Source organism: Taudactylus pleione, unplaced genomic scaffold, assembly GCF_031769625.1.
Source record: "Taudactylus pleione unplaced genomic scaffold, aTauple2 ptg000535l, whole genome shotgun sequence".
Lineage (NCBI taxonomy): Eukaryota > Metazoa > Chordata > Amphibia > Anura > Myobatrachidae > Taudactylus > Taudactylus pleione.
This window is the reverse complement of record NW_028284937.1, coordinates 8,836,097-8,863,229: the sequence shown is the minus strand read 5'-3', so window position 1 is coordinate 8,863,229 and position 27,133 is coordinate 8,836,097. Positions and strand designations below refer to the sequence as shown.

Below are 27,133 nucleotides of genomic sequence, written 5' to 3'. Positions count from 1 at the left end.
TTACACCTCCCCACGCCTGTCCCACATCATTTACACCCTACATACTGTACCTGTCTAACATAATTTACACCTCCGCAAACCTGTCCCATATTTAACCCATTATTGAGCTTTTTTTTTTTTTTTAGAGAAATTCTCCTGAAAACTGACATGTTTTATTGGCCAAATTATGCTATTTAATACCTCCAATTCCATATTATTCATCGGGAGGGGTGTACCAGAGGTCCTGCACTGTATTCCGACATATTTACCTTAAAATAAAGATTTTGACAGTGCAAGTTCGGCATGAGAGTGGCTTGTAGGACTCGGACCTTATAGGATTGAGCCCAATGTGGCTATTCATTTTTTTCTCATCTGAAAGAACATGCTAATGTGCAGATGGGCTCAATCAAATTGCAAAGGGGGCAATTTGCCACTGCAACGGCATAGAATCACCGGCAACGGCACTTCAATTCCGCCCCCTCGTGGCCCCATCTCACTCCAGATTCGTACATTTTTGTATGCAGCCCTATGTGCAAGTCTGGAGCTACTGTAAGCCGCACTTACTCTAAATCGCACCTAATTGGATCGAGCCCTAAAGCTGTGACACCTGGACAATATGATAATGATGATGTAGTGTGAAAGCCCAAAGGAACCATATCTGTGAAAAGTGATCCAAATACCTGACATCTTATAATGGATTAATTATGTTTTGTGGTGATTACGTCCATGTTCCCTACTTTATGTGAGTGTATAAACAATCACACCATATTGGTAATTATTATGCCAGATTTGTGCCACAATAACTCATTCAATAGAATCGGGATACCGCAACATCTTGTGTATATACGACATGGGTGTGCTATGGAAAGTCAATAGCAGAATGTTGACATGATCTTTAGGTCAACAACCAATATGTTGTCATTAAAAAATTACAACATATTTAAAATGTCAGTATTTAGAATCTGGTGACACCACAATGTTGACAGTGTTGGTTTTTTTTTTAGCCTAACCTTGAAAATAAGCCAAAAAATAAAACCTTGCATGTCAAGATGTTAAATATCAACTTTATGAACATGTATATAATTTTGAATCCACCTAGAGTCCATGTTGACATTCTGTTGACATTCTGAACCTGTCTACATTCTGAATGCCGACAATCTGACTGGACACCATACGGTACATATTCCCTTTTAACATTATCATATATGGATCTATAAATTATAATACCAATTCCCATGTCCCCCATCTGTGTCTAAAATAAGGTAATTTTCAGCATATCCCTTACCCCTATTGTAGTTTCCACTTCCATATCCTGCTTTTCTATGGATAGATCTAAATAACGCCCCTGACTGAATACGATTTACAGAAGACTAATTATTTTATGTCTCATTACTGTTGCTCTTTGCCCGGACACCCCACTATCAGCTCGAATACACTTTGGTTAAGTTAAAAGTCCAGTCCACTAGATTACAGGTTAAAGTGTAACTGGCTCACTGTGTGTCTGCAGATTGACTTAATTAATTCTTCAGTTCCACAGACGGGCTGACACTGATGAAGTTTTGTTTTGTGATCGGCTTTAATATTTGTAGGAAACATGGATATTCTAGAGACGAGACATAAGAAATCCCAGGTTACTGTAAGTGATACCATATTGGCAGCTGGGGAATAAAGGGTGTTTTTTTAAAAACAGAGAGTAATCATTAGGTTGAGAAGGTGGCTTACTGTGCATCTCAAATTACTTATTAATCACAGCACTAAGAAATGTAATAGTTAATATAAGAACCATTTCTAAATTGGATCGACATTTGCCATTAAATAATTTTTTTTGCATGATGACTGTAAAGTTCCTGCACAGAGTTTATGTAATTTAACAGTTCAGTTCACATTTCTTATGCTACTTTATTAAGCACTTTAAACAATAGTGTTCTGAGAAGAAGATACTTGTTACACGAATGTTGAATACGTGACTGATAAAATTAGTTAACATTATTTTTATAGAGGAGACTTTTTTTCATCTCTTACACTGGTCAGCATTACTTTGTGGTTTGATGCGTTGGTCAGTAATTATCCTAACAATAATGGAGTCTGCAGATTATTGGCTTTAGGAAACAATTAGGGGCCTATTTCTTTTTCGGAGCTTGTGTCCCTGCAAGACGACATTAATACACTCTCTTGAAAAATAATTTCTTATCGTCATGACAGGAGTCAATAATAAACTGTACTTTTCGGGGGTAAAATGCTGGACATAAGAAACAAGCCCCTTATACACTAAAGATTATGTTTGTTGACCCCAATTAATTCTATTTTATGTACGAGCAGTATGCCTCTGTGCTTCGGTTTGGAAAATAAGTGATGTCACACTTGTGGGTGGAGCTTACTTCTTGACTAATATATATATATATATATATATATATATATATATATATATATATACATATACATACATACACACTGTGTGTGTGGTTTGTGAGTTAATTATAGAAGAATCAACAGATTAACTGTGCTAGTACACTATGTATATTAAGTCTTGGACTGACAATATATGTGTGTTTATAAAGGTACTGAGCACAAAAGGTAAATACTTTTTATTTTAAAGTTCAAAAACAATCTATTCAATGTATACACCTCCTCTGATGTACAGTAACAAGCCATCCCAAAAGAAGCCAGTGGGTCACACTGGTACTGTATGTGCAAACTGTGAATAGGAAAGCAGGAGGCAGCCAATAGTGTAGCATATTGTGTAACCAATGGAATATAATAAAATATAAATTTACACAAAAAAAAGATGGGTCCAAGCATTGGGAGATTACAACGGTGTTATAAGGAGTTAATGTAAAAATAAAATGAGAGTGCCACAATAGTGTAATACGTTTTAAAAAGAACAACAGAATGTATTACATAAAGATGTCTGGGTACAGGATGTAGTCATTATACCCACAGTCGGGATGCCGGTGCTTAGAATACTGGCATCTGAATCCCGACCGCTGGCATCAGCACGGTAAGTATTGGGGTTAGGGTACAGGGATGGAGAGTTAGGGTTAGGTTAGGCTTACTTACCTCCAGGCGTCCGAATTGTAACCTAGTTGGGATGCCGGCATCGGGATTTTGATTGCCGGGATTCTGAGTGCCGGCATTCTGTACCCCAGGGTTAAGTACATAATAAAAGCTTGTTTGAAATTAGTCCTGCTGTAATTGCATTAGGGAAGAGTTTCCCAAACTCTGCCATTACAGTCTGGGTTTTAAGAATATCCATGCTTGAGCACAGGTGACTTAATTAGTACCTCAGTTAATTTGATTTAACCATCTAGACTCAAGCCTGGATATCCTTATGGGTGTGGTATAAGAGATAGACAAAAATTAGTTAGACAATGTCTAGATCTACCCCAGTTGTTAGACAGTCAATAGATCGACAGGTACAAAAGGTCGACAGGTACAAATGGTCGACAGGGTCAAAAGCTCGACACGGAAATGGTCGACACATTTAAAAAAAATTATTTTTTTTTTTGCATAAATACCATTCGGCCCCTTGTGGGCTTGCTTCGCTCGCCACACTGCGGGCACGGTGGCTCGCTTCGCTCGCCACATGGATTTATTCCCCCTCCCTGCCCACTTGGATGGTAGGGAATGACGTTGGACACTGGCTCATCTTAAGTGCCTAACCCCCCCCCCCAAAAAAAAAGTGTCGATCATTTTTGTGTCGACCATTTTCATGTCGACCTTTTGACCCTGTCGACCTTCTTGCACGTTGACCTTCTTACATGTCGACCTTTAGTGTGTCGACCTTTAGTACCTGTCGACCTTTTGTACCTGTCGATCTATTGACTGTCTAACAACTGGGGTCGCTCTAGAGACATTGTCTAACTAATTACTGTCTATCTACAGTCTGGCATCCATCCTTATAGTGTTCATTCTAGCACCCTGCACGTAATTAGTGATGAGGGCATATTTTAGACTTGATGTATCACTATAGCTACTGTAGTGATACGTCACATATAAAATATGTCCTTCTCACTGATTACATGCAGGATGCATAGAACACAATCCTTAAAACCTGTGCTGTAATGGCAGTGTTTAGGAAACTCTGCATTAGGGAACTCCTAGGACCAAGGAACCTCCCAAAATAAGTTGTAAATGTCCAGAAAACCTAGAAAATGTGAATATGCCTGTGAAGATCCTTGTTCCATTACTATAATAGGGATGTGACGACTTCAACCAAGATCCTAATAGGGGTTATTAACGTAATTTGCCCAGTATTTACCAATATAGTACGATTATCTGCAGGCAGGCATTTTACCTGAACCACTAAACCAGCTGTTAAGGTGCATACACACGTAACGATTTTGTAACCAACGATTTTCTGCCAGATTTTCCCTTGAAACAGTGAATGATTTTTTGAAGTATAATGAACGATTTTTACAACGATGAACGAAAAATGTTCCTTCCCTTAATGAAAATCGTTATGTTGGACAGTCTGAAATGGACGACAAACTACAAACTGGAGCGCGCTTGAACGATTATCGTTCATCGTTATGACTCAGAAACTGAACAATTTTTTGAACGATAACTACGTCGTTAACGACAAATCTTTAAAAAAATCGTTGTGTGTGTATGCACCTTTAGACCTTTTTTTAAAATAATCATAATTTAGATCTCCACTGCATGACTAACTACAGATCAGTAACAGGCCTTCCTTTTGTAGAAAAGGTTACTGAGATAGACCAGTGGCCCATCTGTTAACCCATGATATTTATGATCCATTCCAAACAACATAGCAGTGAAACCTGCAGTGCACACAATGATCTTCTCATGGTAAGAGACGGAGGCGATTGTTCAGTCCCAATTCTTCTGGATCTCTCTGCAGCATTTGATACCATGGACCATAGGATTCTAAGGGGTAAATTTACTAAAGTGAGAGTTTTTAGACGTGAGTTTTAGAAGAGATGTTGCCCATAGCAACCAATCAGATTCTACTTAACATTTGACTAGCACCTTCTAGAAGACACTAACTAGAATCTGATTGGTTGCTATGGGCAACATCTCTTCTAAAACTAACTTCTAAAAACTCTCACTTTAGTAAATTTACCCCATAATTCTCACTGGCCACTTGCAGAGTTTCTTCAGGAGCATATTTATTGTCACCGGTGTCTATGCCGTGTCGTGTTCCACATTGTGCTATCCTAACTCCTATGCTATATGCAGTACACATGGATACCACTTGAGTGGAATAATCGGACGTCATGGCCTGGCCTACCACTGCTATGCAAATGATCCTCAACTGTATCTGTCCTTTGCTAACCCAATATCACTCTTAAGTGGCTGTCTTGCTTAGCTGTAGGGGTGGATGAGTGCCAGTTGGCTACAACAGAATTCTGATAAACTAGAGTGCTCAGAATTCAAATGACAAGACTGCAGCTTTACCAACTACCAAGACTTAATCTTTGGGATTCGGAGCTTCAAAACACTGACTGCGCAGAATCTTGGTGTTTCCTTCAGCATCAGGTTTCAGCCATGATCAAATCTTCATCCTATGATCTGTGGAACATGGCCAGAATCAAGCACTTGGCTCCTTGAGAAGATCTAAAGTAATGCTGGGTACACACTGACCGACATATCGGCCGTTCAATTTAACAGCCGATATATATATCGTGTGCATGTCGGCCAGTGTGTACAGACGATATGTCTGTGAACGACATCGTTTACAGGCATATCGCATCGACTGCAGCATGGCTGATGGCATATATATCTGCTCATCATGCTGTGTGTACAGGCTGTCAGCCGACCGCCCGTACACTTGCTGCAGAGGCCACCGGAGAGGGGGTCACGACGCGACCCCTGGGCAGCGGGACCGCAGTGATGGTTGGTCAGTGTGTATGAACAACCATCATCTGCAAATATATCTTTCTGGTGTGTACCCAGCTTAATACAATCATACAATCTATTGTGCTTTTTGGTGCTGAATGCGTATGATACCTGAAAAAAGACTCTACAGGAAACAAATATGAAATTGTGTCTTTTGTGTGACAACGACAATGCAGGAAACAATTCAGAATATAGATATCTCTATAGGGCAGGTGAATGTGGCTCTATTTGAACTGACCATTCAGCAGAGGGCTAATAGGAGCGGGCTGATACATCTTGCTGGTGCATATCTCTTCAAAGGAATCAGGAGGAGGAGATAAAGTGATTTCATACAATGCTCTGAAACCACTTAATTGAAGTAAGTGCATAACCAACAGAGGGTGTGAGAATCGGGTGCATCTACCCCTGTGCCAGGATGGCACTCACCAGGGAATGGTATTGAAATACCGACGGCTCTTTAGCCGCCGGTTCAAATACCGACCCCGGAAGCCCGACAGAATGAGATCCTGACGAGACGAGGTAAGTAATCTAACCCTTCCCGTACCCTCCCCAACCCTAACCCACCCTTAGTGGTGCCTAAACCTAACCTACCTGGGGAGGAGTGCCTAAACCCAAGTCCCCCCCCAGTGGTGCCTAACCCTATCACCCCCTCCCAGCACCCTAAAGCTAAGTCTCCCAGAGGGGTGCCTAACCCTGTCCCCCCGGGGGTACCCAATCCACCCCCATCCCCGGCTAACAGCGCATACTTACCAGATGTTCGGGATTCCAGCTGTTGGGATGCTGACACCGGTATCCTAATATCCATCGGGATACCGCCGTCAGGATTATGCCGCGTGGTGTGATTGCGGCGTCGGTATTTCGACTGCCGGCATCCCTTCCACCAGCATAATAACTGCATCCCAACACCAGGGGCAGCGCACGGCAGTTCCACAAGCGGCCCGACCATTTTGCTGGGTACACAGATGCATAGTGTGCCGCACTGATGTAAGGGCGACGTGACGTTGTGACATCACGTCACATATTGATTGGCAGGCAGGTTTACTGAAGTTTTCTTGGAGGGGAGAGGGGACCTTATGTTACTGGCGACTACTGGGAGATTTTAATAGGGGGTGGCCAGAGGGTATGCAGTTATGAGACCGGCGGATGCATGGCCGCCAGTCTCAATACCGACAGCATAATTCCAGCAAGGGATCTAACATAGGCGTCGAAACGCCGCCGCCTATGTTAATCCCGATGCCAGGATGCCGGACCGGTCATCCAACGTTGGGGGGTAAGTATGTATATAGCTGGGGATGGGGTGGTTTAGGGCACCCCCCCGGGGAGGGTTAGGTTTAGGCACCCCCACGGGAGGGTTAGGTTTAGAGTGCGGGGAGGGAGAGTTAGGTTTAGGCACTTACAAAGGAGGGTTAGAGTTAGGCACCCCTAAAAGGTGGGTTAGGAGGGGAGAGGGTTAGAAATACTTACCTCCACTGTCGGGATCTTGTGCATTGGGCTGCCGGCGTCGGGATTTGAACTGCCGGCGGTCAAACATACCCATTCCAGAGGGAGACCTGGGGGTATATTTACTAAAGGGAGAGTATTTAGAAGTGGAGATGTTGCACATAGCAACCAATCAGATTCCACTTAACATTTAACTAGCACCTTCTAGAAGATAATAGCTAGAATCTGATTGGTTGCTCTGGGCAAAATCTCCACTTCTACAAACTCTCACTTTAGTAAATTCACCCCCTGGAGTCTGAAGAGGAGACTGAGAGGTCAAAGCAGCAACAGCAACTTGAAATTGGCAAATTGGAATACCCCTGGGGAATCCAACTTTAAAAAATATGAGAGGAGAGGGGGGAAGGGGGAGGGGGGGTCAGTCCCTTGCCAGGGGTGCTTGGACACCTAGATACACCCCTGGGGAGAATCAACCATCAAATATATTATATATACAAAAGGAATGACATTTGGTTTTCAGCAGCGTCTCTTTTGCCTGATAGAGACATCTATATTCTGATTTATTTCCTGCAGCTTCCTTGTTGAACAAAAGAGACATTTACAACTAAATGCATTCAGCGCCATAGAGTACAATAGATTATTTGTATCAATGTAACTGTTAAAGGGAAATTGGTATCCCTTTATTGTGATGGGGCTGCCGTTTGTTTTGCTTGGCGTGCCATAGCATTCACCTTCTGTGTTTTCATTAAAGTCATACATTCATTTGTATCATCATGCTTGGAGTACAGCAATATCCTTTACCTAGGTCTCCTTGTAAAAGAATTGCCAGGATTGCAACTAGTGTAAAATGCAGCAACCAGGCTGTTACCTAACCAGCCCCGGTCCTGCCACATAACACCCAATCTCTACTCCTTTCACTGGTAAGATGGTTTTGTGATTGGCTTACTGACTTCCAACGCTCTACATAACCATGGTCCTAGGTACTAGCAGCTTCTGACTCATTATAACCTTGTTTACTTTAATACGCAGATGAAAGACTATCAGCAGTACCTAGAACATTCCTTGCTTTATTTGGGAGCCGAGCTCTTAGCATTGTGGCTTTGTCTCACACAGTTTGAGAGGCTCCAGTCTAGAAACCTTCTCAAGCATTTCATTAATGGCTCTTTAGTTCTTAAAAAAAAAAAACGCCCAAAGGCTTAGCTCTCTTGTATAGGGGTGTATCCCCAGGGATCTTTGTAGTCTGTTAATACTTAAGTTTATTTTGTATCATATTTTTTTAATCTGCAAAAGTTAAGAACTTTGAGTCCTGTTGGGAGAAAAGCACCAAATAAATAACATTATATTATCCTTATTATGAATAACATTTATGCTGCTACAACCCTCTTGTCCTGTGTAGGTGACTTGAAGACACGCTCATTCTCCTCTATCTAATTCGATCTCAGCAAGAACATACAATCTGTCACATAACATTGAGTCACAATAATACAATGCAATTGTTTCCTGTCTGTGTAGGTAAGGAGCACTGTGCCGAAGCTGCTACCCTTCCTGATGAGTGTATTTAATTATTATGTGCTGTGGAACCCACACTCTCAGCCAGACTGGTACAGTGCTCTGATAAAGTGTCTGCCGATCCTCAGCCTGGGGTTTTTCACCATCGTCCATTCCCTTGGTGTGGGCAAGTTCAGCTCTTACAATAAGAAGATCTTTCTTGGGCTACTCTTCTCTGCAGCTGGTGACATCTGCTTGGTTTGGCCAGAATATTTCCTCTTTGGTAAGATGTTCATACACTGGCCAGGAAATGATTTCTGACTAAATATTGCACCTTTGCCCCAATGGCAGTTTCACTCTAGCACAGCCACTACAGTTCATGTATTTACACCCCTCTATCAGTATCTATCTATCTATCTATCTATCTATCTATCTATCTATCTATCTATCTATCTATCTATCTATCTATCTATCTATCTATCATATTTTTTTGTTTGTATCACAATGTGATGATGGCAGTTGTTTCTGGTGCTGAGGTGTCTTGATAATGGTCACATCCGTGACCGAAATGTCAACCATACCGGACCAGATTATGATGATATTTATGAATTAGCTGCTTTTGGATAAGTACCGCACATGACCAGTATAATGTACTATGGTTGTTTAATATAAAATTAATGGTGATTTTTTTTTTCTAAAGTGAGTGCTCTTTTTTTTCCTATTTTTATGATTAAGTAACACACCACAAGATTGCTGAAGTGTGACAGTTATTGAGCACCCTGAAAAGGGTATCAGTTCATGAGCGCATGCTTATGGACATTATATACCTGTATTCAGGGCCGGATTATAGGCGGGGCGAAAGGGGCGGTCGTCCTGGGGCCCCCACACAAAGAGGGCCCCCACACATTGGCTCAGATGTTTCTTACAGCGGTCGCCGAGGAACTTCTCCACAGTCGAAGTCTCGCGGGATGACATCATCTCGCGAGACTTCGACTGAGTCTAACTCTGATGCTGCTGCTGCGACATGAGTGAGACGCCCAAGGCGCCCTTTCACTCATTGTCGCTCCTCGAAGGCTGCCTAGTCAGTCGCTGCCAGCCTGCTGTGCTGCAAGTCACAAGTGAGTGTGACACACTCAGTGAGATCATCTCACTGTGTTTGGTCCCTGGCTGCCTGCCCTGTGAGAGACAGCTAGAGAGGCAAGTAGTGACTTTAGTAATCATGTCTCCCACTCAGTAAACATGCACCCCAAGTTAAATTACTTCATTTATATATAGATCTATATATATATCTATAGATCTATATATATCTATATATCTATCTATCTATATATCTCTCTCTCTATATATCTATATATATAGATCTATAGATATATATAGATCTATAGATATATATTATATATATGACTATATCTGGTGAAAAAAAAAAAATATATATATATATATATCTCTATAGATGTTTGTACAGGGCTAAGATATATATATATATATATATATATATATATATACACACACACACAGACACACACACGTATATTATATATATATATATATATATATATAAATATATATATGCAGGGCGTCTACTTAGGAGCTGTGCAAGCCCACCTATTCCTTTTCTTTGGGGCTTGCACAGCTCCTACGGAGATACCCTGCATATATTCATCTCTCTCTCTCTCTCTCTCTCTCTCTCTCTCTCTCTCTCTCTCTCTCTATAGGGGCCCCCACAAGTTTGTTGCCCAGGGGACCCCACAGACCTTAATCTGGCCCTGCCTGTATTTACAAACAGTGTCTGTTTGTTTGCGGATGTGCAGACCTCAGCAGTGGCGTAACTAGTGTATTTAGAGCGCAGGACAAGATGAAACACGCGGCATCCCCCACCCCAGGTGCGCATGCCAAAAAGTGGGCGCGGCCACATGCCACAAGGGCGTGGTCACTGTAAAGTGGGGGCGTGACAACATGACACCACCATTTCTCGTCACTATGGGAACATTCCATTCCATATGCACCTTAATGCCCCCAGTAGTAGTGCCCCATATATTCTCTTATCCAGTGTTCCTTATACAGTGCCCCCAGTAGTGCCCTTTATACAGTCTTCAGTAGTGCCCCCAGCAGTAGTCCCCCCTATGCAATGCCCCTTATACAGTGCCCCCAGTAGTGCCCTTTATACAGTCTTCAGTAGTGCCCCCAGCAGTAGTCCCCCCTATGCAATGCCCCTTATACAGTGCCCCCAGTAGTGATCCCCCTATGCAGTGCCCCCAGTGGTGGTCCCCCTTACGCAGTTCCCCTTATACAGGGTCCCCAGTAGTGGTCCCCCTATGTAGTGCCCCTTATACAGTGCCCGCATATGCAGTGCCCCCAGTAGTGGTTCCTCTTATGCAGGCCGCCAGTAGTGGCCCTTATACAGTGGTCCCAGTAGTGGTCCCCCTTATGCAGTTCACCCAGTAGTGGTCCCCCCTATGCCGTGCCCCAGTGGTGATCCACCTTTTGCAGTGTCCGTTATACAGTGCCCCCAGGATTGCCCCTTATACAGTCCCCCTTATACTGTGCTCCCAGTAGTGGTCCCCCCTATGCAGTGCCCACCAGTAGTGATACAGTGCCTCTATACAGTGCCCCCGGCCATTAGTGCCCCTTACATATATAACACACAGACATACACATACAAAACACTTTCCTGAATCCCTATTCCCCACTGCTGTCTGCTCCTCCATCCTCCTGCTCGGTGCTATGGGAGAGACGTCATGGCGTCTCTCCCATCACCCAATGTGGGAGCCGGAAGACAGAGCTAATGAGTGAGCTCCAGCCAGGGGTGCAGCAGCCAATGAGAGTCTGTATGACTCTTATTGGCTGCTAAAACAAACACACCTCCGCCCCCCCCCCCCCTCTTGGTTACACAACTGGACTTCAGCTATCCGGCTAAAAGTCAAGGAGGAAACCTGGTAATCCCGCTTTACTCGTATACAGCTAAGGATCAACTTAATACCCGGACTCCGTATGTGATATACACACAGCAGGAGGCGCTACAGTGTGCGGGACTATTACTCTGACCGCCGCTGGGGATGCGGATACATTGCGCTTTGTGTCACGTTAAACACTGCTGGTGCAGGAATCACATTGCGGCCACACTGAACACTAATGCTGACTGTAAGTTGAAACCCTGGGTTATCTGGATTGCTATTGCGGTTGGACGGGTAAGCAGTGAGTGACTTCAGCCTAACTAGCTAACTCCTGTCAGTGCTCTCCTGTGAAAACGGAGAGAGGTATTCAAGTATAATTTAACGTTGATCGGTGTAACATTTTGGGGCCTATTCATCAACACTAAAATAACGTTTTTAAGGACATTTACCTTAAATAACGTTATTTTGGTATTCATGAACAGACTTAACACAGGAGATATCACAGATATCTCCTTGCTAAGTTCCCCTGCGTTAATTTCCACACTCCCCATACATTGGGGGGGGGGTACGAAACTTAACGCATCTGTAGGCAGTGCTGCGCATGCGCTGGTTTTACAGATGTAACAGCGCATGCGCAGTACTGTTTCCAGATACGATGAGGTAGTGTAGGCAGGGAAAAGTATCTATTTCCCGAAAAGCTGTCATCGCAAAAATTACAGCTTTTCGGAATAGATACTTATGGAGAGGTGGAATGATGAATTCCACCTATAATTAGCTAAAACTCCATGAGCGTTCTAAAGCTAATTATCTCCAGAGAATTTTTATGTTTAATGAATAGGCCCCTTAGCCTGAATGCATTTAGGCATATTCCATCAATATTTCTGTTTCATTAAGCGGGACTTTATCCATTTATATGCTTCTTCAATAGGAAGTTGTTTCCAGCTGGGATCTAAAAGACCAATTGGACCTGAATATTATACATTCATTATAATAAGTTTGTATTTACTTTTTTATAGGAACTGCAGTTCTTTTTAATGAATATATTATATTGTTTCAAATAAATTAAGATTGACAGCTCTGGAGAGTATTTATACTTTGAGTGGTTATAAGCTCAGACATATATATTTTTCTTAGCTCCGTCATTGATGGCCTATCCGTTGATGGTTTCCCCAATGGTTAAAAAACACTTACCATCGTTAGTTAACCTGTCGATGGACAACCCTACTGTAAGTTCCCTGAGCTCCTTCATGATATCAGCAGCAGCTCCCAAGTCCAAACAAATAATCTGTATTCACAAACACACAAACAAGAAGTCATGTAATCATTACTTCCAGCAGGGCACATAATCGGACTCCAGCATCAATCCCTGCCTATATGTCTGTCTGTCATTGTCAGTGCGTGTGTTAAGTAACAGTTTTCTTCTAATTAAAACTTGTGTTATAAAGTGTCCTCTATTTTATTTTAATATGATATTAAATAGGATCTTGAAGTGCCTTGATCTGTATAGCAGCGCCCAGCTTGTGGCCTCATGCTTTGTGAATGATCATTAAATGCCTTGATAACTTCTACTGTTGTTATAATGTACTAGATGATTTACATGATCTCATGTATTAATGCCTGTCATTAATATTTGTATAGCTTGTGACAGGGCCGAAACTAGGATTTTTGTCACTCGGTGCAAGGCCATAATTTGGCGCACCCCACAAAAAAATGCAACATAGAGGATGAACAGGGTGTGTGGTTTTGTGACACAGTAATGGCCCTTATAACACATTATGCCACAGTAATGTCCCTTACAACACTTTATGCAACACAGTAATGCCCCTCACAACACATTCTGCCACAGTAATGCCCCTTACAACACTTTATGCACCACAGTAATGCCCCTCACAACACATTCTGCCACAGTAATGCCCCTTACAACACATTATGCCACAGTAATGCCCCTTATAACACATTATGCCACAATAATGCCCCTTATACATTAAGCCACAGTAATGCCCCTTATTCATTAAGCCACAGTAATGCCCCTTATACATTTATGCCACAGTAATGCCTCCTCTACATTATGCCACAGTAAGGCCCCTTACACATTATGCCATAGTAAGGCTCCTTACACATTATGCCACAGTAAGGCCTCTTTTACGTTAAGCCACAGTAAGGCCCAATCTCTCTTCTATTACTTGCCAGGCCTGTGCAGTGGGTGAGCTCGGGTGGTCCGGCACCACATTAGGGGTTCTCAACTCCAGCTTCCAAGTACCACAAGCAGGTAATGTTTTGTGGATTATCCCACCTGTGTCCACAGACTGAAATACTCAAAACATGTCCTGTTTTAAAACTTGAGAGTTGAGGCTGAGAATCAGCTCTTATCCAAACATCCACAATGTAAATGCTATAAGCTTAAACAGGGACGTATCAAGCGAGGGAAGGGCCTATGTACAGCCTCCATTTGCCCCCCCCCCTCTCACCGCCAGAGTCTACTGCGCATGGGCCGATCTCATGGAAAATTATACAGGTACAATTTTCCCCCGTGAAGTCTGTAGTGTCCAACTGTGGCGCCGATGGAGAGGTAAGTATTTTGAAAGGATGTGCACCTGTGTGCACTGCATAACCTGCATCATTAGACTGTAGATACACCAATGAACTTAGGGCCTGATTCAGACCCACTCGCGAGCGGCTGTCCGCTCGCAAGTGGGTCGATGTTCTGCACTGAGCATGCGCACGACGGAGGGAGCTCCGTCGTGCGCATGCGCCAGACGCGATGAGCGAAGGATTTTCCTTCGCTCGTAGTGTCTCTTCAAAGGGGGCGTGCTGTCGATGTTGACTGACAGCACGCCCCCTTTGGTGGGCGTGCCGGGGGCGTGCCTCCCTGACGGGGGCGTTCCCACGGGAACGCCTCCCGTCAGAAGCCGGCCCACTGACATCACTAGTGATGTCAGTGGGAGTTATTTTGGCTCTGATAGAGCCAAAATCACTCCGAGCCTTGTGGTTGAAAAACTCAACCACAGGCTTTTGTACGCAGTTTCGATGGTCGCGATGGTCAAGACCATCGCGGCCATCAAACTGCACGCTCGTATAGCCTGTGGGTGGTGACCCACAGCTATACGAGCGTCCAGGAGGACGCTCCATTTTCATGGCGTCCTCATTCAGAGCGTGCGCTCTGCTCAGAGCGTACGGCTCTGAATGAGGGCCTTAAATTGGTAATATGTAGCCCAAACCTCATATGTGACATTGTTGGTCACAATTATAGGGGCATATTGGGGGCGAGGAATGCAAAAAACCCGCAGCTGCAAGGTTTTTCCTCCAAGTGCGGTATTTTTACTATTCAATTAGGTGCAGATTTTTTCTTTTTTTGTGCCAGACTTGCCGACTTGTAGCTCCCTCCTTCCGGGAGGGAGCTGTCGGCCATCCTCAGCAGGGGGGCGTGTCCCATCAGAAGGGGCCGTGACCCGGACTATGACTAGTCAATGGGGGCGGGGCATGGGCGTGACAACACGATCGCGGCCCCGCCCCCTCTTCACAATGCCAAGATAAATGGCAGTGTGAAGCAGGGGGCGGGGCCATGATGATGCAAATCGCGTCATCGGGCCCCCAGCTGACGGAGATAATACTGTATTTGCGGGGGTGAGTGTGCGCAGTGAGTGTGGTCAGCATTAAACATTTTCTCAGGACCGGCGCTAGGCTTCCCTGTGCCCAGCGCCGTCCTGTGCTGTACAGCCGCGCCCCTTCTCTTCCCCTGAGCGCTTACCCAATAGCGCCAGGCGAAGGGTGGGAGGCGGGCTCAGGCTAGCCGGTGCATTTACACATACGTGTGTGTTTCAGCAGCCAATATCAGACAGACTCTCATTGGCTGCTGCTGTGCCCACTGCAAGAGCCGAGCTGGAGCACACTCATGAGCTCCGCCTTCCTGCTCCTGCAGTGGGTTATGGGAGAGATGTCAGGACGTCTCTCCCATAATGCAGAGCACGCCAGCCCGGCAAGACCAAGGTGCAGACGACGGCGGGAGCAGAAGCCGGAGCGGGGATTGAGGTAAGTGTTTTTTGTTTTTTTTTTTACTTCTGTCTGCCCTACTGTGGGAACTGCATTGGGGGGACCTCTACTGGGGGGGGGGGGACTGCTACTGGGGGCACTGTATCGGGGGGGCATCTACTGGGGACTACTATTGGAGGCACTGCACCGGGGGGATGGACCACTACTGGGGGCACTGCTGGTGGAGGGGTCACCTCTACTGGGGGCACTACTGGAGGGATTACTACTGGGGGCACTGCATAGGGGGGACCACTACTGTGGGCACTGCAGGGGGCACTTCATAGAGGGAGACTACTACTGGGGGCACTGAATAAGGGGCACTGGATAGGGAGGATCACTGCTGGGGGCCTGCATAAGGGGGACCACTACTGGGGCACTGTATAAGGGGCACTGCATAGGGGGGAACACTACTGGAGGCACTGTATAAGGGGGACCACTACTGGGGGTACTGTATAAGGGGCACTACTGGGGGCATGCATAAGAGGGACCACTACTGGGGACATTGCATACTGGGGGTATTGTATAAGGGGCACTACTGGGGGACCACTACTGGGGGCACTGTATAAGGGGCACTGCATTAAGGTGCATATGGAATGGACAGGAATGTTCAGCGTGATGAGAAAGGGGTGTGTGTCATGTTGACACACCCCATTTTTAGGTGGCCAAGCCCCTTGTGACCACGCCCATTTTCCGAGGCACGCGCACATGGGGGGGGGGGGGCTCCATTTTTCAATTTGCCCTGGGCTCAAAATACCCTAGTTACACCACTGAACCTCGCTAAACCTCATGCCCATAGTGTGCCATGATTACATTTGTTTTCATGTCAGTAATCCCCATCCAATTAATGGAAAGGATATCAAATTAATTTATTTAAAAGTATGTGCACATGGCCGTAATGTTTTTTTTTTAAACAGCAGAATAGAGAAGATATAAATAAAGAAGGTTAGAGTAGACTTTCCCCATCCTTGCTGTATCACCTGTACCTATGTACTATATCAGCATCACTTCATAGAGATCAGTATCTGTGAGCTTCTATCTCTCCTTTGATTACGGAGAAGAAAAGCTACTAATTAGCACCCAAGTCCCTGTAACGTAAGTTGCATAACAGAAGTTATTTAAAAAAATATATAAGGAGCATAAAAAATTAAAACCAAAACTTTGCATGGAAGTAATCATATTACGTAGCACATAGCAATACTAAGTAGCAGTTGTAAGACCCCTTTTACACCATAGCTCAGTGGTTCCCAAACTGTGTGCCGTGGCATCCTGGGGTGCCTAGGGACACTTGCAGGGGTGCCTCAGGTTGGTTCTCCAGCACCAAATCAAATTATTTATGGTCAATGTAATGTAAATATGTGGACAATAAATAGCGCAAACCTGTCCACCACCTCATAACTGACCCTAAGGATGACAGGTAAGCACAATTTACTTCACTTTACTACATTTTTTCAGAATTTCTCATTAACAAACTTTTGGCTTAGGGGTGCCGTGAAAACGGAATCAGTATGCTCTAATCCCTGCAGCGGCAGCCCGGCAGGGGTAAAAATCCTGATCTCCAAAAGGTAAGTATTCACTAACCTTATTCTACCCCCTAAGTGCCTAAACCTAACCCCCTTTTCCCCGCAGCCTAAACCTAAGTCCCCCGGGGGGTACCTAACCCTAACCCCCCCCTTCCACTAGCCTAAACCTAACCTCTGGGGGGGGCCCTAACCTTAAGTCCTCCCGGGAGCCCCTAACCTAACCCTCCCCCCCGTGGCTGTCCGTGCCCGGCTTTCTTTCGATCGGTAAGATGGGTGTCGGGGTCCCGGCATAGATCTAATGACAGGCGTCGGAGTTTCGACGTCTGTCGTTAGTGCCTTGCTGGGATTAGACAGTTGGGAAGCCAGCGGTCGGGGTTACGTCCGTTGGCTTCATGTGAAAACAATGCTGATACTCTAGGGCGCTGTGATTCAAAAAAGTTTGGGAACCACTGCCATAGCTAAAACCCGGGTTATTGCAGGGATAAACTGGGATGCTGCAAGGTGTAAAAGAGGCAAGGATAGGATCCCCGGGTCGAGTGACCCGGCAATCCAACCCAGGTAACTTGCAGGGTTTAACATGGGAAACACCAGTGCAACCCTGCAGTGTAAACAGGTAACCCGGGTTGTCCGACCCAGGTCCCATTTACAGCATGGGGACTTGCTTGGAGATTATGTTAGTGCAGGGACGTGCAGGCAGGGGAGGCAGTGATTTGATATAAAAATGATTAGAATACTATAAAGAGTTTATTTATAACTTATAAACCTCTTCTTTGTTTATTGTAATCTTTTTCATAGTTAACACTCACACTCACACATTGATGCAGGTAGGAGAATCAATGGACACTGAAGCTTAGGCCCTCATTCAGAGTCGCTCGCAAAAAGCGAGCACTCGCTCTGAATGAGGGTGGCCGCTTTTTTTTTTTTTTAAAGCCGGCCTCCTGGCCGTTCGCTAAGCTGTGGGTGACCACCCACAGCTTTAACGAGCGGCCAGGAGATGGTCAACGTCGACAGCCACCCCGTTTGTAGCGAGCCCCAGAGCGAGTGAATTTCTCACTCACTCCGGGGCTTGCACACGCACGGTGCGTGCACAGTGCCTCAACATCGACCCGCTTGCGAGCGGGACTGAATGAGGGCCTTAGTGTAGTGAGGGGAGAGTTACAGTGAGTAGGGGGTGAGACAGGCTCCCAGCACTCAGACCCATCTCCATGTGTGCCTCCCCAGTCACTGACCTCACCGCACGTCACTGTGTTAGTGATATAATGGTTTCTTATTTACTGCAAAATTCAGCTTTGTCAATATGTTATTTTTCCTATAGAGCATGGTAAGATGTAGGTATTGGTTTTTCCAAAGCCATCTGGGAAATTGCGTCATAAGCCCCATTGGTCCATAGTAAATGTTCAACTACATATATCAATTTGCTCAACAGTAAATGTATAGCGCCACCTTACCCAACATCAAATTAATAACCCACGCCCACATTATAGAAAGCGCCCCGCTTGCACTTCCGGGATGTAATTAATAAACCTACAGTCGGGATGCCAGCTGCCGAAATCTCGGCACCAGAAGACCGACAGCCGGCATCCCGATCGTAAGTATAGCAGGGCGCGTTAGCTGCAAGGGGGGTGGGTTAGGTTTAGGCACCACGGGGGAAGTTATGGTTAGGCTGCGGGAGGGGTGAGGTTAGGGTTAGGCTGCGGACAGGAGGGGTTATGGTTAGGCACTAAGGGGGGAGGTTTAGGTGTAGGCAGGTTTTGGGTGCGGGGTAGGGAAGGTTAGTGTTCAGATACAGGAAAGGAGGGTTAGGGGGTGAACAGGGCACAGGGCAGGGTTACAGTACTTACTGTTCCCCTGTCAGGATTGTTGGCATCGGGTCGACGCCAGGGCCGGTTCTGCCATTACGCATGGTATGCAGCTGAGTAGGGCACCACATAGCGGAGGGCACCTCAGCTGCGTACCATGCGGACCGCGGGCAGACTGTGTCTCTGTGACATAGCTGCACCGCGTGTGTAGTGCTGACCATACGGAGTTCGGTCAGCGCTACACGGTGACAAACACACAGCCGCCGGCACCGGCAGCTGTGTGTTTGCTTTAGCAGCTGATGAGAGTCAGACAGACTCTCATCGGCTGCTGCTCCCACTGCCGGAGCCGGGCATCTTCATGACGTCTCTCCCATCATGCAAAGCAGCCTGGCTCGGGAGTACGGACGGAGGAGCTGGAGTAGGGTTTCAGGTAAGTGGTGTTTTATTTATTTTTATTACATGTGTCTCTACTGCGGGGTGGGGCTACTACTGGGAACACTACAAGGGGGGAACTACTACTGGGGGCACTTCAGTGGGGGGCTACTACTGGGAGCACTACAAGGGGGGAGCTACTACTGGGGGCACTACAAGGGGGGACTACTACTGGGGGCACTTCAGTGGGGGGGCTACTACTGGGGGATCTACAAGGAGGGGCTACTACTGGGGGATCTACAAGGAGGGGCTACTACTGGGAGCACTACAAGGGGAGGCTACTACTGGGAGCACTACAAGGGGGGCTATTACTGGGGGCACTACAAGGGGGGAGCTACTACTGGGGGCACTACAAGGAGGGACTACTACTGGGGGCACTTCAGTGGGGGGGCTACTACTGGGGCATCTACAATGAGGGGCTACTACTGGGGGATCTACAAGGGGAGGCTACTACTGAGAGCACTACAAGGGGGGCTACTACTGAGGGCACTACAAGGGGGAATTACTACTGAGGGAACTACGAGGGGGCTACTACTGGGGGAACTACAAGGGGGGCAACTTCTGAGAGCACTACAAGAGGGGGCTACTACTGGGGGCACTTCAGTGGGGGGGCTACTACTGGGGGCACTACAAGGGGGGGCTACTACTGGGGGCACTGCATAGGGGGGGACCTCCATTGGCGGGACTACTACAAGGGGGGGGGACCACTACTGGGGACACTATATAAAGGGCAATACTGGGGGTACTGCATAGGGGGGAACTACAACTGGGGCCACTGTTTAAAGGGCACTGCATAAAGGGTACCACTATTGGGGGGCACTGCACAGGGGGGACCACTACTGGGGGCACTATATAAGGGGCTTACTACTGGGGGTACAAGGGGCACTGCACAGGGGGGACCACTACCGGGGGCACTGTAAAAAGGGCACTGCATAGGGGGGCGCCAAAAAATATACTCAATTACCAAAAAGTTTGGGCTAGGGCCAGCCCTGGTTGCCGCTGTCGGTCTATTGACCGGCAGCATCCCAAGTGCTGGTATTTCATACCCAACCCCTTTCTTCCATACAGAGGTGTACATGGCATCTTCCACAGCTTGCAGCCTGCACACATGAGGTGGTACATCAATACAGGTATCTGCTTCACATTACATGGTGTTAGTAGGACAGGAAATGCCAGACAATAAGGACATATAATATGGTGAGACAGACCAGCTACCAGGAACCATAGGAAGGCTGATGCTAGCCTTCTATGGGGAAAGGAAGACCCCTTGTTATTTGGGGTACACACTTGGCCAACAGATTGGCCGTCTGGGCGATGCGCCGACCAACTGACCGTTTGGTAAGTATGTTCCTGTGCATACACACTTACCAATCGGCTGACCAATATGTCTGGCCAGAGGAAGCAGTGTTGATGTCACTATAACTGCTTCCTGTGACCAGCATATCGGTCTGTCTTGTGAATACACGGGCAGATGTGAACAATATATCTGCAGAATATATCACATCTGCCGCGCTAACACCATTCAGCGCACAATATTTTTAAAAGAAATGTTTTCAAATCTGACAAATAAAAATGGTGAATTTAGAATAAACACAGCTGTCACATGCAGTAAATATAGCAGATATTGGGAAATGTATTAAACATTCTAATAGTGAAGACATTTCCCAAAACAACCAATCAGCTTCGAGCTAGCATTTATCAAGGACATTCTATAAAACAATAGGTAAAAGCTGATTGGTTGCTATAGGTAACCTCTCCACTTCTCCTCTCTTTAAAAGGTGTGATGCATCTCCCCCATTGTCATGTCTGTGACTGGTCTGCTTTAGCAAAATGGACCTATTTATTATACAATGAAATCCTCCCTACCCTGTCTAAGCCCCCAGGCTGATTATCTCTATTACCAGATATCACTAGTGATCGCTTTCTCCTGGATAAAGACTTCCTGCCAGTAACAAGGACATCAGCGTCATGAATACTGCCGCTGTGGTCTTCTCCGTTGATAGCAGAGAACAGTTACAGGGAAAAAATGCTTTATTATTGAAGTAAAGCATGTCCTAACATAAATATATTAAAATAATATTTTTTTTTCTGTATTTTAATTCTGCTATTGTATTTTTGTTTTTGTAGAAAGTGGAGCCGGAAGCCCAAGCCTGGCCTTCCAGTCAGAGGTGTTTGAACAAGAAAAATTACGCTGGCGCATGTTCACTAGATGGAAATGACCCTGGCTATCTTCTGCACGTGTGCCACATTTATGTCGATTTCTGCAGAAATATGGCGTCAGCGCCATTTTTCTCTTGATTTTTCAAAAATATGAAGCTGACACCTCAGACCAATTGGATCTTGTTCTGGGGTGTGTTGTGGGGGCACCTCTTGACCCACGAGCCCGTGCGCACTGCACACCTTGCACCCATTATAGATACGCTCCTGCTTCTAGTCCACTGGGCATGCGTGAGCTGGCAAAACTGGTCCATGAATGAGCAGATGCACGTAGGGCTTCCTCAGGGCCGTAGCTAGGGTAGTGCGGCCGGTGCCATCGCACAGGGCACCAGAGGTCAGGGGGCGCCGTGGGCCTGTCAAATTTCTGTTTATTATCATTCTTGCTTGTTGCTTCCTCTTATTTCATCCCCAGCATCTCCTGGCCTCTCCTATCTCTTCCCTGGCCCTTCCCCATGAAACCATGGCCCTTTTTTGGGTGCATTATGTCCCTTTGAAAAATAAGGGGGGCACCAATGCTCTTTCTGGCACAGGGCACCAAAAAGTCTGGTTACGGTTCTGGGCTTCCTGACAAACTGGTAGGACTCCCCATTATTGCAGGGATCTGAGTACCACATAAGTATAAGCTGTGTTTAGCGACAATAGAAAATCTTTGCTTTCACCAATACATTTCAAATAGGCCCGAGGGAAAGGTAAGATGTCAGCACAAATTTCCCTTTTAAGGAAATGCCTTTGATAGAAAAGATGAAACCTATACCTCCTTTGTAAATGTCACTGTTTATTAACTCAATGATAACATGGTCATATTTAATATTTTTATGACTTTCTACAACAAGTACAGGAGAAATTACAATAGAGAAGGACAGCACTATTGCTTATACTGGTGTAACCTAATAAACCCACATACAGATACTAATACAGATACTTCTACTCCTCCTCCTACTACTAAGTAAAAGCATTTTGGAGATTATGAATGTAATTTGAACCACAATTACTCACCAGTGGATTCTTGATGAGAGATTTGTTGTGGATTGAGGGCCTGATTCAGAGGTGGACGCTAATGCGTACGCAGCCGCACATTCCCACGCTCACAGCTGTGAAAATATGCTAATGTTTGTTAGCACAGATCACCCGAGTACGAAGACGCCCACTGCTGCCTTCCTACTTGCATGCGAGATCGCATGCATGCATAAATATCGGCAACATCGAAGATCATCGGCGGCCATATTACCATTCTGGAAGGTCTGACCTATGGCAGCCTAGGGAGCTCTTCTGCCACGCAGGGCTACGTATGCACTTGGAGTGGCTAATTTATGCACGCCCATGTAACAGCGTTCAAACACCCAGACTCACCTGCGTTTCCTTATCCACCCCCTGTCAACAACCCCAAATGGTCACTTCCTGTCAATCAGTCTGTAATAGGCCTCTGTGGTCTGCGGGTTCGCACGGCGAATGCTGCGGGATCGCACAGCTGCCTACGTGCACTGTCATGCATGCACAATGGCAAACAATCGTCTGCGTGCAACTTGCAATAGTGTGTGTGATTAGTGCACTTTGCAGCTCAGCCTATAGAACCACATGCTGGTGTCTCTCAAGGGGAGTGTGTAAGGGAAGATAGACACCTGAGTGTATGGCTGTATGGCTGTAGCAGTTGTTCATTCTGGTGTCACCTGCTAACTCCTTCCTTATATTCATTTCCGTAATGATCTTCTGTGGCAGCCATTTTATGGGTAGAACTGATATTGAAGACAATGCAGCCTTCCAACGCAGTAGAAATAGTCAATGAATATCAGACATATCTGAAGAATATTCATAAAGTATCTCCATGTTGTCCATAGCTTCCTAGTGCATGAATAAATTGATTTTTCATGAATATTTTTTCAGCCCACAAAATCAGTCTGCAATAGGCCTCTGTGGTCTGCGGGTTCGCACGGCGAATGCTGCGGGATCGCACAGCTGCCTTCGCGCAGGTGCACTGTCATGCATACACAATGGCAAACAATCGTGCAGTCTGCGTGCAACTTGCAATAGTGTCCACCTCTGAATCAGAGGTCACCAGTGTGCGTGATTAGTGCACTTTGCAGCTCAGCTTATAGAACCACATGCTGGTGTCTCTCAAGGGGAGTGTGTAAGGGAAGAGTCTTTTTTTTTTTAAACTAGTTACCTGGTGTGATCGCATGAGATGTGACTGCAGCCAGCTGGGCGTTCGCTGACACGGTCGCATCCCATGAAACTGTGTCTGCTGCCGCTTCCCCCGGAAATTTCAAAAGGAGATTTCCTTATCCGCCTGTTTTTGAGTAAATTAAATATAAAAATTTTGACAATTTTTTTAGGTCCCTTTTGAAAACATTTATTGTCAGTAGCAGTAGTAGTAGGTGGAGGAGTAGTAGAAGGAGGAGGAGTAGATGATGTAGTAGTAGCAGCAGTAGTAGGAGGAGTAGATGATGTAGTAGCAGTAGGAGTATGAGAAGTAGCAGTAGTAGAAGGAGGAGGAGTAGATGATGTAGTAGTAGTAGCAGTAGGAGTAGTAGTAGATGATGTAGTAGCAGTAGGAGTTTTAGGAGTAGCAGTAGGAGGATTAGTAGATGATGTAGTAGTAGTAGGAGGCAGAGTAGATGATGTAATACTAGCAGTAGGAGTTTGAGGAGTAGCAGTAATAGGAGGAGTAGATGATGTAGTAGTAGAAGTAGTAGTAGGAGTATGAGAAGTAACAGTAGTAGGAGGAGGAGTAGTAGGAGGAGTAGATGATGTAGTAGTAGAAGAAGTATGAGGAGGAGTAGCAGTAGTAGGAGGAGGGGGAGTAGATGTAGTAGTAGGAGGAGCAGTTGTAGTAGGAGGAGATGATGTAGTAGAAGTATGAGGAGGACTAGGAGTATGAGGAGGAGGAGTAGATTATGTAGTAGTATGAGTAGCAGTAGCAGTAGGAGGAGTAGCAGTAGATGATGTAGAAGGAGTATGAGGAAGAATACTAGTAGTTGAAGGAGGAGGAGCAGTAGGAGGAGTAGAAGGAAAATATGATGGAGGAGTAGGAGTAGTAGTAGGAGGAGTAGATGTAGTAGTAGTAGGAGGAGGAGTAGATGTAGTAGTAGGAGGAGTAGTAGTAGCAGGAGGAGGAGTAGTAAAAGGAGGAGGAGTAGAGGTAGTAGGAGTAGTAACAGGAGTAGGATTAGTAGCAGGAGGAGGAGTAGATGTAGTAGTAGGAGGAGGTGTAGTAGCAGGAGTAGGAGTAGTAAAAGGAGGAGTAGATGTAGTAGGAGGAGTAGTAGCAGGAGTAGGAGTAGTAGAAGGAGGAGTAGATGTAGTAGTAGGAGGTGTAGTAGCAGGAGTAGTAGAAGGAGGAGGAGTAGATGTAGTAGTAGGAGTAGTAGCAGAAGTAGGAGTAGTAGAAGGAGCAGGAGTAGATGTGGTAGGAGTAGTAGCAGGAGTAGGAGGAGGAGTAGATGTAGTAGGAGGAGGAGGAGTAGTAGGAGTAGTAGAAGGAGGAGGAGTAGATGTAGTAGTAGTAGGAGGCATAGTAGCAGGAGTAGGAGTAGTAGGAGGAGGAGTAGGAGTAGTAGAAGGAGGAGGAGTAGATGTAGTAGGAGTAGTAGAAGGAGGAGGAGTAGATGTAGTAGGAGGAGGAGTAGGAGTAGTAGAAGGAGTAGATGATGTAGTAGTAGCAGGAGTAGTAGAAGGAGGAGAAGATGATGTAGTAGTAGCAATAGTAGACAGAGTAGCAGTAGAAGGAGGAGTAGGAGGAGTAATAGGAGTAGATGATGTAGGAGGAGCAGTAGCAGATGGAGTAGCAGTAGAAGGAGTAGTAATAGGAGGAGGAGTAGCAGTAGTAGATGGAGTAGTAGGAGGGGGAGTAGTAGGAGGAGTAAGAGCAGTAGTAGAAGGAGGAATGGTAATAGGAGGAGGATGAGTAGAAGGATTAGATGATGTAGTAGTAGTAGACGGAGTAGCAGTAGAAGGCGTAGGAGTAGTAGTAATAGGAGTAATAGTAGGAGTAAGAGCCGGAGTAGTAGGAGGAGGAGTAAGCGCAGGAGTAGTAGTAGTAATAGCAGTAGGAGTAGTAGTAATAGGAGTAGTAGAAGTATGCAGAGGAGTAAGAGGAGTATAGTCCAGGTTATAAGGACATCCATGCTTGAGCACAGGTGACCTAATTACTACCTCAGTCAATTTGATTTAACCATCTGGACTCAAGCATGGATATCCTTAAAACCTGGACTGTGATGGCAGAGTTTGGGAACCTCTGGACTATGCTATGCCATAAATATTAAATCTGGTGATGCTGAAAATATAAAAAAAATTGAATACATAAGGAAACAATGTTTTATATAATTATTGTTTTAAATAATGTAAATGTTATACCCTTATACAGTATATGAATAATTTTCTTATCATCAAATCACATAAGATTAGTTTGTATCTATTTTTCATGACGATGAAGTAAAGAAGGCCTATTTGTTCTATTTTATTTTATTTTTTCCATGCAAAATATTTTTATGTTCATGCAATGTATGAGCCCATATAAGCATCTGAATGGATTATTTACATAAAACATGTTCTGTTCTCTTACAGGTATGGTTATGTTTGGCTTGGCCCATCTCATGTACACAATCGCCTTTGGTTTCTATCCCCTGAATATTCGAATCTTCATTGTTCTTGCTTTGTTCTGTGTCACCTTCTACTCTGCAACTTTCTCCTATCTAAGTGGACCTTTTGTTTTTATGGTGGCCGGATACGCCATGCTGATTGGTACCATGGCATGGAGGGCACTGTCCAGAGTGGCATCGCACAAGTTCTCCTGGGCATGTATCTCTTCTGCATTCGGATCGATCTTCTTTATGGTCTCGGACTGTGTGCTGGCAGTTGATAAATTCTGCTTCCCTATCACCAACGCTCGCGCTATCGTCATGTCAACATACTACGGAGCCCAGCTGCTGATAGCCCTCTCAGTCACTGACCAGCCCCAAGATGACTTTCTGTGGAAGTCAGAATAAACAAACTATTTGTGGTTATTTACCAATGTTCCAACATTTATGAGCTCATCTGATAACATCTTATTATATACTAGCTGTTCTGTTATACACTCACATAAATAAAATGTAAATAACTGGAATGATTAATAAGACTTCCCCTGAAAAATAAGGGGTCTATTTATAAAGCAAACAGAAGTCTTTGCTCCAGCTTTTTATGCGCAATTTGATAAATAGGTTCCTAAATCTGAAATGCACAGAAGCTTTTCCCCTTAAACATATCTCAATATTTGAGAATGTCTTTAGAAAACAAGTCTGGTTTTCTGCCTATTATTTTGTACAGCCTATAGCCAGCATTATTAATATTATTTTTATAAAAACATTTATCTTACACTTTGTGGTTATCTATCAACAATCGTTTCTATCGACACACTGTGGTGTTTTCATTAACACATATAATTAAACATATCACAGTATATATATATATATATATATATATATATATAGCACAAGATCCTTCT

At 45.1% G+C, this 27,133-nt stretch overlaps 1 protein-coding gene across 1 annotated transcript; it reads left to right on the top strand.

The window, feature by feature from the left end:
• The first annotated feature begins 1,573 nt into the window (after positions 1–1,573).
• Positions 1,574–26,636, top strand: TMEM86B (transmembrane protein 86B). The gene is made up of 3 exons (XM_088451008.1): positions 1,574–1,615; positions 8,788–9,046; positions 26,215–26,636. The coding sequence occupies exons 1-3, from the start codon at positions 1,574–1,576 to the stop codon at positions 26,634–26,636; spliced, it is 723 nt and encodes a 240-aa protein (XP_088307134.1).
• The last annotated feature ends 497 nt before the right edge of the window (positions 26,637–27,133 follow it).

Coding starts and splice junctions, on each gene's coding strand:
- TMEM86B (XM_088451008.1), top strand. CDS start 1,574: ATGGATATTCTAGAGACGAGACATAAGAAATCCCAGGTTACT. Junction 1,616..8,787: donor ATAAGAAATCCCAGGTTACT/GTAAGTGATACC, acceptor CTGTCTGTGTAG/GTAAGGAGCACTGTGCCGAA. Junction 9,047..26,214: donor GCCAGAATATTTCCTCTTTG/GTAAGATGTTCA, acceptor GTTCTCTTACAG/GTATGGTTATGTTTGGCTTG.